The sequence below is a fragment of the Salvia miltiorrhiza genome, chromosome 6, assembly GCF_028751815.1.
Source record: "Salvia miltiorrhiza cultivar Shanhuang (shh) chromosome 6, IMPLAD_Smil_shh, whole genome shotgun sequence".
NCBI classification, from domain to species: Eukaryota; Viridiplantae; Streptophyta; class Magnoliopsida; order Lamiales; family Lamiaceae; genus Salvia; species Salvia miltiorrhiza.
Genome location: NC_080392.1, coordinates 3,730,659 through 3,746,250, shown reverse-complemented (window position 1 = coordinate 3,746,250; position 15,592 = coordinate 3,730,659). Strand labels below are relative to the sequence as shown.

Below are 15,592 nucleotides of genomic sequence, written 5' to 3'. Positions count from 1 at the left end.
TTGCTGAAACCAACGGAGTATCTATATTAATTTTAAAATAATTATTATATTTTTTATAATTATCATTAATTTAAGGTACTAAATAGGTTTACAGATATTTCTCATTTTATTTTATTTTTATTTATTACTTGGGTGCGTTATAGATAAGAAAAGATGAGAAATATTATCCGTTTCTCCTTATTTTATATATTTATTAGAGATGAAAAGATGAGAAAATATTGGAAAATATTTTTGCACCCCTAACTTAGGATAATACCATCCAACATTGAAAAGAAAATGAGTAAAAAGGGGCTGCCCGAAAAAATATTCCACCCTACCAAAAGAAAGTTTTCCATCATAATAAATATATGAACATAATGGAAAATTGGTGAAAATATATTTTTTCTCTCATTTTTCATAAAAGTAAACGCACCCCTAATAGTTATGATATTTTTCTTAAATTGCAAACAATTTAGGTTATAAACTGTTGGTTTCCCAGTATAATGTTATGTTTGTATCTAACTTTTACATTCCGATCCAAGTGGCAAAGTTTCGTGTTTATAAGAATTTATAAGTTTAAGTCACATCGACTTATGAGTTGTAAATCTATTTTATTTGTATAATTTGATCTAGTTATACTCCAGATACTAGCTCGATTATTATTTTTTTTGAATTATAAAATGTATCTGAATATAATTAATTAGGCGGGACCTCACCACCACTCAAACGGTGAAAAACATCACTGTATGCAGGCGAGAAACGCCCTGCGTGTGAGACCTCAACACCAAATAATTCAACACCGCACGCAGACGGAAATACAACACCACCTAAATTGAAAAAACATCATTGCAGGCAGACGAGATTGAACCCAAGACCTCTCACAAAAAAAGAGTCTTTCATTTAGATATGTTCTAATTTGTACTAACTGAATTAATTTTTTATGATATATATATTTAAATTTATGATATAGTATGAATATTAATTAATTATGTCTAAAAAGCTTTTACATTTTTGAGGAAGACATAATTTGAAGAACTAATTATGTGTGTGATTCTCATGGTTTGTTATTACATCATGAAATTAATTAGTGCTCACACGGCTGACGTGTTGGCTCATTTCTCACCATATATAACGAAACAAAATTATTAGGATTAGTAGTGAACAAATTCAAGATTAATCATGATCCAAATCATATAAATTTCAAAAATTTGATTTAAATAAAGATTTTTAGACAAGTCTTAGTCCACGAGAGGTGGCATGTCATTCTTGATGAGCATGATGGGTTGTAATTCAACAATCTATAGAGTGATTGGAAGACATTAATTGGACCCATGCCTTAGACTTGAGAGTTTTATTGCCCCTTTTGTATATTACCCTACAATTAATTAATGGTTGAAAATCTCTTACATTTTCTAAGGTGTGCCACTCAATTTTGTCTTCAAAGTGATATTATATATACTAATAATGTTTGGAAATTAAACGAATGACATTCTATACCTACCTTTCTTTCATCCTAACTTCTTCAACATAGATCCCAACATGTTCTTGAATATTTTTCTGCAAAATCGAGTCACCGACCACCTTAGTTGGATTTTCAAGCCTTGTCAAATTAACCTAAGTAGTTATGAGCGTTATCGTCGATTAATTAACAACGTCATTAAAATTTAATTTGGAGATAGCTAGGCTTCCTTGTGGTCGAACTACCCATACCCAAGGCCACGTACGTAAACAGCTTCAATCAAATTGTGTGTCGGTGTTGGCCCAGTGATAATATGATTAATGTCGAAGGTCAGAAATTCTGAATTCGAGTACATCGTGAATTTATATAAATAATAACAATAAGTGCAAGAAAACTTTGATAAAATTGTAACTTAAGATTCTGAAGTCGGAGGAAGAATTTTGAGACCTAGATTTGACCCGTTAATCGAGTTATATATATATATATATATATATATAATATGGGGTGGGCTACCGTGAGAGCACATCTTAAAATAAGAAATAAGAGCAATTTTTAATGTATGAATTTTATGTAGAACACGTATGAATTCGCTGTATAAAACTATGAATTGTGAAAAATAAATTTTTGCTACCTTTGAGATTCGAACTCAGGACCATAAATCCATCCAACATGATTACAAATCAACCGTAGATCTTGATGATCTAAGGGCTGAAAATGATTCTTATTTTATATCTTAAGAAATGCTCTTATTTTAGCTCTTCCCTATAATATATAATACTCTTATTTGTGTTTGTTTTTTATCCCTCTAAATGGAGAGATAGCAAAAATTTATGCCTTTAAATGTCTTTTTTCTTATCCCAGATTTTACACAAAAGAGAAGTTTACCATTTTTCCTTCCTTATTATTTTTTTCACTTCAAGGAGAAATAATATTATCACACCAAAAAGGAGAGATAATATTATTCCTTCTTGAAATGAAAATAAGGAAGAAAAAAAATGGTGAACTTCTCTTTTGTGTAAAATGTGGGATAAGAAATGAGACATTTAAAGGCATAAATTTTTGTTATCCTTCCTTTTCTCATCCATCAAAATGAACGCACCCGAAAGATCTATGGCTAATCTATACATTCATTTTCGTAAATATAATTTTATTAAAGGTAATACTTTACTTTTATCTTAATTTAAAATTTATTTATATTATTATTATTATTATTATTAGTATTCGTAATATTATTTTTTTCAAGGTAAAATAGAAAGCACTATTTTTTAATTTGTTCTAATGTTACTGAATATTATGATGAAGATAGAGATAAAATTGATTTTTATGATGTAGTAATTAATTTCATCCATTTTATACATATACAACTGAAATAAATGTGTATTTATCATTATATTTTCTTCTTAATTTCTTTAAAAAATTGTTGAAGTACTAATTTACTACTAATATGCTATTTATGGTGTAATTATTTGTTTCTGAATGATTGTTGAAACTCTAAACAATAATTATGATTTTTATTTTATTTATTTGTCAACTTAGAATTTATTTTAAAAGAGAGAAAAAATATAGATCCGAATCTGAAGCCGATGGATCTTATGAATCTCGACTTAAATCTTATTTTTTCTTTTGGATCTAATAAAATTTGAATAAAATCCAAAATAAGTAAGAAAATCTCGATTAGGATGTGGACCAAACAGAAATCGGTCCACCTGCGCCCATTGGCATCCCCAATTAAGTGGGATGCAAAACCATTATTTTATTTTGTATACATTATTACTCTATGTCATATTGTAATTGTACTGGATTTTATATAAATAAATGTTTACAATTCTAGAGTCATTGAATACTACTTAAGTAAATTCTTTTTCTATATCTGGAAAATGCATCGATTATTGAATTTTCTATCAATAAAGGAAAATGAAAAGTAGTAAAAGGAAAGGAAAAAGATTGACGGCCATGGCCATAGATGGTACCAGTCACACGTAAGGAATCTATATTTATTACTTACTCTCTTCGTCCATGAAATAAGTACTTATATTTTCTTTTTCGTCTGTCCACGAAATGAGTACTCATTTCTCTTTTTGGCAAGTGTACCCCACACATCTCTTTAATTAATACACTAAAAAAGTGAGACTCTTAAACTATTCACACTACACTTCATATATTTCTTAAAACTCGTGCCAAAGTGAGACCCTTAAACTATTCACACTACACTTCATATATTTCTTAAAACTCGTGCCGTCCACAAATGGGTACTCATTTCGTGGACGGAGGGAGTATGAATTATGATGACATTGAATTTAGGTACAAAATTACAAATACATCTTTAATGTTTACCTCGACGATTAAGTAATTAAGCCCCTCAAGTATTTCTAGATACAAGTCGTTGATGTTATAATTATTTACATACATGCCAAATTTTCACATGCAAGAAAAAAAAAAGTTTGGGGGAGCTTTCTTAATCTCTTGGAGAAATATTAAGGATAAAATAAGTCATTCGCACGCAGGCGGGACCTCTACACCACACAAATGTGAAAAAACTACACCGCACGCAGACGATATTACTATCACATAAAGATGAGAAAACTACGTCGCACGCAAGCGAGATTGAACCCATATCTCTCACAAAATAGAGTCTTTGGGTGCCTCTCACCCATTTAAACAGGTGTAGATTAAAGAACAATATAAATAATTGCGTCAAAGTTTTTAGACAAAATTTCACTGCTTATATGTAGTTAATACAGTAGAGAAGTTTAAGGCAAATAAAAGTCCAAATTAGTGCAGCTAAAAAGATAAATAGGTAATCCACATTAATAAAATTAATGACAAAGGAAGTTACGTGTCGTTTATGTAATCAACGTTTAATCCACATATATAAGAAAAAGAAAGTGACTGATAGTTAATTGTACTTTATTTTCTTTTCATTAAATGTAAAGGTTATTGTCATCACTCCAACATTTAAATATGGATAAGATAATATTCCACCCGTTTATAAATAAATGTCCCTCACTATTAATAAACGTACATCAGCAAATTCATATTTGGAAGCTTATTCATTGTTTTATTCAAATATTAAAAAAGTATTGAATATTAATACAATAGAAAGAAAAATATGAATAGGTTACTCTAAAATTTTGAAATAAAACGCTTATGGTGAAACACGAAAAAAAGTTAAATGAGACACTTATTCATGTACGAAGAGATTATGTTCTAATAGATGTAATTTTCCACATGGTTCAAATAAAAATTAATTTTCTATTCTATTAATTAGAAATTAATATGCATAATTAATTTTGTATGGTATACGATTATTAAGGAAAAATATTAAATTTAATAATACATAAAAGTATTATCATAAAAATATATTTTTGTAAACATATATATAAAAGAAGCATTATCATGAAAAAAAATTATTTATCCATGAAATAGCATTATAACATTATTCCATGAGAAAACCAATCACAACTATCCATTTTAGTCAAGATCTATGGACATGACTAATTTACAGTTAATAGAATAAAAATGATTTTCACGAAAGCTCATTTCTTTATACTTGCAAAACTATAGTTTATGTAAGTAAGTCAACTCAATGGAACTATCCAAAAAGTCAACTTAATTGTTATTGGCTTATAATTTGTATTTATATATGTATGTGTACTCTCCCCTTGTGAAGTTGAATTAAATTTGAGATTCACTCTTGTGCCTTTTTTTCTAATCAAAATTAGTTGTTGATTAAAAATGTTATAATCAGCCGCTGAGGCCTTGCTCAAGTAGCAAAGTTGAGGCACCCAATGACTCTCATTTGTGAGAGGTTTTGGGTTCAATTCCTGCCTGCGTGCGGGTAGTGTTCCCACCTTTGTGTGAGTAGTATTGTTTTTCCACCTTTGTGTGGCGTAGAGGTCCCGCCTGCGTGCGAGTTGCTTATTAGATTATTTATCCGATACTCTCTTGTAATTCTCAAATAAAAAAATGTTATAATCAAAATTAGTTGTTGATTTCACAATTAATGAGAATTGAACACACAAAGAGAACGTGCGTATGTAAATTAACATATCACATGATCGAAAAAGTTGATGTAAAATTCATGTCAAATTTAATACATCATACACATCTATATCAAATTCGATTTAACACAGTCACCTGACATTATTGTGAAACCAACATATTTTGTATGGTTCACACGCTATTACATATTATGAATTTAATCAAGGTACATCTTTTTTTTTAACAGATTAATAATAAAATAAGTAGATTTACTCAAGGTACATCTTAGATAACGCTACATGTAATTAGGATTGGGGAAATATATCAAAAATTCGGTATATCGTTCATACCGTATCAAAAATACTGAACTTAAGATATATCGTATAAAAAAATTTCGGTAAGATAAGATATAATTAGTTTTTCAGATATCAGAATATATTGGTGTATGTCGATACCATAGTATGTATCGAAAAAGTTAACAAATACCGTAACAAAGATATGCGATGTAACGTCGTTATTAAAAAAAAAAAAGAAAAAAAAAAAAAACACTGATGAATAGACCCATATGAAAACATGGTCTTGAGGTTTTAGGCCCACTTATTTCATGTTTCCCTACTGGGCCTTATCAGATTTGTGCTCCAAATCAATATTGTACAATTGCATTTCGACAAAGGAAAAAAAAAAAAAAAAAAGGAAGAAATAAAGAAAAAGGAACCTTATCAGTTATCACCATCTTGCCTCTCTCACTAAAATAATGTATAATAATTTTACAAAAAATTGATAAAAAAATACTCACTTTTCTGGAAATTGAAAATAGTAAAGGAAGTGGCAAGGCAACTAATTGGGCGAATCAGGGTGGATTGGGTCAAATATGTCTCATGATTGACATATTTTAATAAAAATGGTTGAATATATTATGGAGTATTGTTTATAAATAGAATGAGACTATTTTATGTGAACGTCACAAAATAAAAATTATTACTAATATTATTTTTATGGAATAGAGGGAGTAATATTATGACTTATAAAATTACACTCTCACCGTCACAATTATATAGGGGGGCTTGTTTTCCTTTTCTATATGTCTTAAATATATATGTTGATTTTTATAAAAAAAACTGATGCATTTTGAACTCATTTAGAACACATCATTATTTAACTTCTTGATTAACTCTAACATTAGTAAATTTTCAAAAAAATAAACATGAACATGTTAAAAAGTCACTGGTATAATTTTCTTTGTCAATGTCTTTCTTAGTTCTTGTCTAAAATTTAATAAGCCTATATATAATTGAGCCAAATGGAGTATATATTTATTATAAATATATACTCCCTCAATACCATCAAGAGAGTTCACTTATATTTTCTAACACATATCAAGAAAATACATTTAATGTTATTTGAAAAATGAATTTACACGTATTGTTCAATTCTATCCTTAATTATTAATCCACATATTATCTTACAAATATTAAATAAAGTTATTTTAGTACAACTTTTTTTAGATAAGCCAAATTGAAAAAATCGACTATATGAAACGTCACGAAAAGGAATAGAAGATTAATTTCGCGGGACGAAGGAAGGAGGAAGTACAAGATTACAAATATCGATATGATAGTAGAAGCATATTTCTTTTTTACTTTTCTCTTTTTGAGTTTATGAGAATCTGCGGTCGCTATTTTCGATATACGCTGAATAACTTACTTTCTATGTAAGAACTAAACAAAACTAAGATCTATCAAAATATTAATAAAATTCAATATATATTTTATCACTAGATCATCCCGACGTGACATGGGTTAGGGATTCGGAGATGTTTTTATTTAATTTATGTTATTATTATTTTATATTAGAAAGTCTTTGCAGTCTTCTACATTAATTTGAAGAATTAATTGGTAGAAGAAAAATAGATATGCGAAGGGTCAACGAGAAACAAATCTGATCTTCACTTTGAGTTTAGAAAATCCCAAAAACCGTTGATGAAACCACGATTGATGTTAATTAAAGTCCTAAATAACTTAAACATAAAACCAAACGATTCATTATATATGTATATATTGTGCTAATTAATTATTCAAGATTAATTTTAGGACCCAATTGAAATTTATTACTAATTTTCAATTAAAATTGAATTATATGACGTAAATTCCTTTGTTTTGAAAACCGTTTATAAGCTTTACAATTATGGGACAAATTTTGCAATTTTTCCAAACTATTCTACTTATCATTGAAGTCTCACTTATGCAAACTACAACATGTACAACTTGTCTTCCTTCTTCTTCTTCTTCTTCTTTTTTTCTCCTATTCTTTTTGTTTTTTTTTTGTTTGTGTTTTTTTTTTTTGTTGGATCTATTCACCATAGATCTAGCTATAGACTACTCATCTACTTTTGTTATCCTATTTCATCTAATATTCTATATCATTCTATCAAATATACAACCAACGTTTATTAATTTACACTATTCTTGGCACGTAGTCCAGTGGGATTCATTCCAATTCTCTCCACATGCATAGCAGAACTCAAGTTTACACCTGCAACGACGTCGTTACCCATTCACTTCAAACTTCGTAAAAAAAAATTCAAATAATTTTTTTTTTCTCTTTATTTCATTATTTCTGTGTGAATTTATAAAAACACAATATACTCCCTCCGTCCACCAAAAATAGTCCAAGATAAGAACGACATAAGTTTTAATTAAATTGGTTGAATCTATTATGACTTATGAGTGGAGAAAGGGTAATAACTAAAAAGTATTATTAATAATGATAATAATGTATTGTAAATGAAGAAAGAGGCCCAACATATGATGGGGTATTGTCCATAAATAGAAACAAATTTTTTTTTTATGGACGGAGGGAGTATAAGTAATATAAATGGTTAATTATAGTATATAGCCTCAATTTTGATGCATTGTTTATATAGCCCAAACTTTGAGAATTCATTCAACTATAATCACAATCATACCAAAATTATGACAATAACTCTTCTTTACCGAAATTACACCTGAAACGATGACCAATTTCCATGAAACCAGAACCTAATGTACTCTACACTAAAGTGTATTTTCAACGATACGTAGCCCATCGTGATCGGACCGCTGGCGAAGTCATAATCACGTTTGAAAGTTGGCATCATTGCCAATTTACAAACGCGATTTCGATTTCACCTGTGATTCGACCACGATGTGCTACCTTATCGTTGAAAATCTCTTTTCGTGTAGAATACATTAAGCTCTCATTCTGTGACAATCAGGGACGGAGCCAGGAATTAATTTCGGGGGGGGCTGAAACTGTACGGGGGTTCGGGGGCGGTAGCCCCCGAGATTTTTTTTTTTGGGCATTCTGTATATTTAAGATATTTTTTTATTAAAATACGAGCATAATACTAATAATAACGAACAATATTTTCATAGATTATATAGTTTCAATATATCACAAAACTTTTTTTTGACATTTCGTATATTTAAGACATTTTTTATTAAAAGGAAAGCATAATAATAATAATAGCAAACAACATGTTCATAGATTATATATTTTCTATATATTACAAATTAGTTTCAATACATTATAATTTTTTTTAGCATTTCATACATATTAGGTATTTTTTATTAAAAGATAAGTATAATAGTAATAATAACAAACAATATTTCATAGATTATATAGTTTTAAATAACGGAATTATCCTTAAATTAAGTATATATATGAGAGAATATAATAACCAAATACTCTTTTATTAAACAAAATTATTTTATAATAGGTATAAACATATATCTATATATATTTAAAAAAAAAAAAAAAAAAAAAAAAAAAAACTCAAAATTTGGGAGGGGGCTCTAGCCCCCCCTGGCTCCGTCTATGGTGACAATTGACCATCCTAATTTTAGTGTAATCACGATAAAGAATATGCTGCTCACATAATTTTATTGTAATTGTTATTATAATCGAATAATTTCTCAAAGTTTCGGCTATACAAAAAATAAATTAAAGTTGCTCATATAAACCGAAAGTTCAGGCTATAAACTATAACGGGAGTTACCTGCAAGTGATGTGAATACAGCCCTCCGTCTTGTCGACAAACACCTTACAATTAGGGCACTTCTTCCACTTCTTCTCCTCCGCCAACCTCCTCAGCCCCTCCTTCTCTCTCTTCCCGCCTCTCTCTCTCCTAAACTCCCTACAGCCGCGACCCTGATGCCACGGCACCCCGCACCTCGCGCAGAACAACCTATGGCACCAGGGGCACTCGCACTCCGCCACCGCGTCTCCGCCCTCGTTCACCAGAACCTCCGAGCACCCGCCGTAGGGGCACCGCACTCTCTGCGACGCCTCGATGGACGACTCCGCCACCGCCTCCTCCCACCGGTCCAGGACCTCCGCCGCCACGTGGGGCCTCAGCGCGGCGGGCTGGATGGCGCTGCGGCAGCCCTGCGCGGGGCAGGAGACGGCGGTGACGTTGTCGCGGAGCTTGTACTGCACGTGCTTCGATATGCAGGCGGCGCAGAAGGAGTGGCGGCAGCCGTCGAGGTCGAGCATGTCGGAAGCCTGCTTGTCTTCGGTGCAGATCTCGCATGAGAGCGTCTGAGAAGAGGAGGAGAGAGAGGCGTGCAGAGCTTGCTGGATTTGGATGGCCTCGTCTGCGTGGGCGTAGTCGTGTGTTAGAGAGAGAGCTTCGTCGAATGCCGCCATGATCGACGACATTATCATCTCCATTTCTTGATTTTCCAAAGACTTTGGTGGTGGTTGTTGAATGTTGAGGATGTTAGCTATGGGGTTGTGAATTTGTGATGTAGTATTAATTTATAGGAGAACTATTATTTTAAATGTTGAATTATTTCTATGTTGTTAAAAATGTTTTTGTTTTTTTGTCCCCGAGGGGACACCAAGTAGTGCGACCTCCTGTGTGTGAACAGTGAGGTATCAGGTTCAAACCCCACTGCTTCCCCTCCCCAACTCTTCAAATCAACAAAAAAAAATGTTTTTGTTTTGACCTTGCAAAAGGTACGTTACGTATGAGTTTAAATTTTAAATTGCACTGGTATTTGTATCCCGTGGAATGCATAAAAACTTATATTTCTATATTAATTAATATAAAATTATTACCAAATCAGTTATCATATTTTTAAATACAATAAAATAATTTTAACCGAATATTTTAAAATCGATATTATGAAGGCAAAAAAAAGTAAAAAAATAAAAATAAAATTTAATAAATATACTTTTTATATTTTAAATTAAATATTTACATAAAATATATCAAATTAAAGCTCTTATCATGATCTTTAATTTGATATGCCTATTAAATATTTTATAAGCAGTCTAATTTCACATTTTATTAAAAATGTTCTAAACTATCAAACATATTTAAATTCATAAATTATCGGTAATTGATTAGTTAGGATTATTATCGGATTCGAGTGTCATATAATGTCCTAATTATAAGTTACTTTATTGGAGAGTTGTAATAGAGTTGCTTTCAAAGAGAGCAAGTACGAAATCAGGGTGGAAATTTCATAAGCAATTTTACAAAAGGAAGACTTCGAAAGTCTTAATTTACTCAACGATATGTGCCATAACCAAATGGCCCATCTACGTTTTTGAATTAATTTGTCGACATCTAATAAGCTTCGACACTCCACCCCTCTCTTGATCTTAGCTAGACTTTTCTTTAGTTTTGAATAATTTAATTACTCCCTCTATTTCGTGAAGCTTGAGCAATTTCTTTTCGGTATAAATTTTAAGGAATTACTATTTTGTGTAGTAAGTGTGGTAAAAAAAGAAAATAAAAATAAAAAGATGAATAAAGTGAAAAACTTTTGGCATATAAAAAAAGTGCTTAAGCTTCGCGGGACAACCCGAAAATGAATACTGCTCAGGCCTTGTGGGATGAAAGGAGTATTTTAAATCTTATATAATACCTCAATTTGTGGTTGTTGTATACTCCATCCTTCTACGAATCTTGCCACGTTTAGTTTCAGCACGGGAATTAAGGAATTGTAGATTAGTGTTTTAAGTGTGTAGTTAATAAAGTATAAAAGTGATAAAGTATGGGAGAGAATGTAATAAAAGTGATAAAGTAGGAGATAGAATGTAATAAAAGTGATAAAGTATGAGAGATAAGATAATAATTATTACCTTATTTCGAAATGTGTCACGATTCGTGGCACAGCCTAAAAAAGAAAACGTGTCAAGATTCGTGGGACGGAGGGAATATTATTAAGATTTGGTGAGAGGTATTTTGTTTGTGAGTTCTTCTATTCACATGATTACCCACATATATATTAGAGCCATTCACATTGGTTGTCGTTGAGTCAAACTTTGACTCATTCATGCTCCGGGATGACTAATGAATCAAGTGATGCATTGATTTGACCTATCCTGTTAATTCATATGAATTAGTTTTAATTTTTAGCTTGTTGATTTAATTTAAATGATAGTACAAATTAAAACAACACAATTACTTGAATTAAAATTGCACTAATTTAAATTACTAAAATTTAAAACACATAAAATTATACATAAATTAAAATAAATATATAAATAACTATTTTGGCCCTAGAGGTCCAAAACGTGTCCAAAATATGTGAAGAAAGTGATGGAAAATTTGACATTAAATAGAAAAGAAAAAAGGGGGAAAAAAATTAGTGCAATTTCATCGAGTCTAAACAATTAGTGCAATTTCAATTTTTTTGTTTTTTGTTTTTTGCAGTGCGTGTAAACATGCACCTGAATTAAAGATGGATGAGCTTAACTCATCTCATCGAGTCTAGGCAACCTGCATCTGTTGACTCATCACATCGGCTGACTCAAATCACCACTTCGAGTCAGCGATGTGAGAGTCGTTTTAAATTTTCATATTCATATAAATGGAAAGAGGAATATAATATGCTCCATTCGTCAGCGATATCATTTCCATTTTGTGGACGGCACGAATTTTAAGAAAGTGATTGATAGTAGTTTATAATAGTGATATTATTGTGTGTGAAGTTTGAGTCCCACTATTATTGTGAGTGAAAATTTGTGGATTCTACTGCTATAAATGAAGTGAAAACGATATCATGAACGGACCAAAATAGCAAAAGTGGAAACGATATCGTGGACGGAGTATATATTATAATAACTGAAAGCGTATAAAGAAAAAACAGTGTTTGTTTTCACGGACTTTTAAAAGTCTCCACGATCTAAAACGTTCATGAACGATAAACCTTCAAAATATAAATTAACACTTTATATTATACTGCTTCGTGCCTAAGTAGCTACCTAATCTGGAAGGCTTGCATTAATTATTATTCAATTAGGACTAATTCGTTATAGTAAATCGTTGAGGGTCTACTAGACTGTGACATATAGTGAAAGATTTCCCAAAAAACAAATTTAATCTTGTTGGGAGAAATGGTCTTCATTGTGCTGATGTTGGCCTAATGTTGTCATTACTCATGGACTTGGACAAAGTCGGTCTTTTTCTTTATCATTAAGTTTAGTTTTAAGGGTAATTGAGTTCAATTTAATTATCTACTTTTATTAATTTCTAATTACAATGCAGTCGCTAATTAAAAAACTTATTTTAGTTATGGCTGCTTTTATACTAAAAGCGTGTTTTGTAGCCGTGCTTAAAAATAAAGTGATTAATAAAGATGAGATTAGTTATTTATCTGTTTTAAATAAATAATATGAGGGCGAAGGGAGTAATAGAATAAGATCGGACTCTTTAATTATCAAGGTCTGACCCTTTAGATACTTATCAAACATATTGTGTCACGACTATCATTATTTATAGGATTTAAAATAACTGTTGCATAACTGCTTCGATATCAGCAAATTTTATCAATCAACATCTGTTTTTTTTTTTTTTTTCTCATTTATGTTTCAGTATTAGTAGCTTCTTCAACTATGTTGATTTACATCCTACGTCAGCTGAACTAATAGAAATTCATTTTTCTTCAATTTGTTGTCACATCCTAATCAGGCTATGGCCAATTTCGAATTTTACTAGAAGGTAAAAGGAAAAAAAAAAAAACATTTGTCTCGGGTTTAAATAAGAAATGTTGTCATGATTTATAAGCCCTTGACTCCTAGATATCATGGATGTATTGGTTCTTTTTAAATTGTTTATGACACCATCACAAGGACTTTTCCACCGGTCAATACCTTGAAAAGCTAATCCTTCTACCATCAATCAGATTTAGCTCAAATATACAATAATATTCATCAACAAATTAATTTCGTTTTTTGTTTCAAAAAAATATGCACCAACGTAAAGATCGTTTAATCATCACGAAAAATCTCTTGAGCAATGCCAATAAGTACGATTTTATCCTCTCTCATTCTCACATGAATTAAAGAAAATGAATTGATGAAGGCATATTGTCTCTTTTTCGATTATCTGCATAACTTATGGCACGATCACATTAATTAAAGTGACAGGAAAAATACTTGAATGTCTTCCCTTGTGAATTATGGTCATTGGCAGCCACCATGTGTAGAACTCCAAGTTTTTCCGCATGCATAGCAGAACTCATATCCACACCTGTTGAGGCCTTATCAATTATTTTTACCCATTATCAAACACAAAAAATAAAAATATTTACTATAAATAAGAATTATAAAAATTATAAATTTTGAGTTTGAAAGACAAATCGCAATCTTTAATTTTCTCAGACATGCTTGATCAATGCAAATTAGGCATTAGTGGTAATGCTCGATCATTGCGAGTCGAGTATTCTTAAAAAATGCACTAATGCATGACATACTCGACCATTGCGAGTTGAACAGTCTAACATCAGTGCAAAACACACTAATGCTCGTAAGGGTAAATTAAAAATGTCCTAAATGAGTATATTTATTCCTTTTCTTATTCGGTCGTACCATTTTAATAAACTACACTAATTCTTAAAATGAAAAATCAATACATAACAAATATCCCCAAATAAGTCATTATTTACCTCATATGTTAATGGGCTATTAAATTGAAACCGAGTGAGTATATATTTTGTAAAAAATAAGTATTTTAAAAATTTTATTTTTCAATAATTTTGCCCTATTCTATAATTGCATGAACTAATTTGTGTTACACACAAAATATGCATATATCATCTAATTTGTGAAGCATAAAAACAATATTTAAAAAAAAAAAAAAAGGTTAGAGAGAGAGCAACCTGCATGTAATGTGCAAGCATCCGCTACGCTTCTCGACGAAGAACCTGCAACGCTTACATCTCTTCCACTTCTTCTTCTCGGCGAGATCATGCACCATCAAATCCTCCCTCTCTCTCTCATCCTTCCCCAGCTTCGAGAACCCCTCGCAGTCCACCCCCGCGTGCCACGGCACGCCGCACCTCGCGCAGAACAGCCTCCGGCACACCGGGCACTCCGCCTCCCGGATCTCCCCGCCGCCGCCGTCGTCCACCAGCAGCGCCGAGCAGTTCCGGTAGGGGCAGTACACCCGCTCCGCCGCCGCGATCGCCGCCTCGCACAGCAACTCGTCCCACGCCGCCGCCGCCTTGGGCGCCAGCGCCGCCCTGCACGCGGCGGCGTCGAGGGAGCCTCCGCATCCCGCCCCGGGGCAGGCCAGCGCCGCCGCCGCGTCGGCGATGGCGCGCTTCTTCACCTTGATCGTGACGTGGCGGGAGATGCAGTCCTTGCAGAAGCTGTGGCTGCAGCCGAGCAGCGGGAACATGCTGCCGGCGTCTTTCTTCTCCGCGCAGATCTCGCAGAGGGACTGCGATTGCGAAGACGACTCTCCGCCGCCTTCCTCCGCCGCCGTTTTCGACGATTCGCCGATTTCGGCGGAGGATTTCGCTGGGCGGGGGTTGATTAGCGAAGAGATAATGACTTCCTGCAGCTGCAGTTCTTGTGCGAAATCGTCGTCGGACATTAGGGTTCCGTTGATTTGGGGATTTTCGGAGCTGCTGACGATGATTGAAGCGATGTATTCGTCGTTGCAGGATAGGGCCATTTGTTGGGATTCCATTTCTGATGGAATTCCAAAATGAAGGTGTTTTTTTCTTTTTCTTTTTCCGATATATATACTCACTATTTTTATTTTTAAAAAATATATATTATTTTGTTGTGTTTATGGAAAACTGAGATGCTTCATTCCATTCCAAAGAACTTTGCACTTATTTTTTGGTAAGTTTGAGAATTTAGAGCGATTTGTGTCTTCTTGAATTCTTGCTT

General features: G+C 32.3%; 2 protein-coding genes across 2 annotated transcripts; both read right to left on the bottom strand.

The window, feature by feature from the left end:
• Positions 1–7,723: 7,723 nt before the first annotated feature.
• LOC130988013 (E3 ubiquitin-protein ligase RSL1-like) lies at positions 7,724–10,194 on the bottom strand. Its single transcript, XM_057911756.1, has 2 exons — positions 9,456–10,194; positions 7,724–7,951 (listed from the first exon to the last, which is right to left on the bottom strand). Exons 1-2 carry the CDS (start codon positions 10,127–10,129, stop codon positions 7,879–7,881), a joined length of 747 nt encoding a protein of 248 aa, XP_057767739.1. The 5' UTR covers positions 10,130–10,194; the 3' UTR covers positions 7,724–7,878.
• A 3,465-nt stretch (positions 10,195–13,659) lies between these two features.
• LOC130990059 (E3 ubiquitin-protein ligase RSL1-like) lies at positions 13,660–15,386 on the bottom strand. Its single transcript, XM_057914257.1, has 2 exons — positions 14,572–15,386; positions 13,660–13,943 (listed from the first exon to the last, which is right to left on the bottom strand). Exons 1-2 carry the CDS (start codon positions 15,384–15,386, stop codon positions 13,877–13,879), a joined length of 882 nt encoding a protein of 293 aa, XP_057770240.1. The 3' UTR covers positions 13,660–13,876.
• Positions 15,387–15,592: the final 206 nt, after the last annotated feature.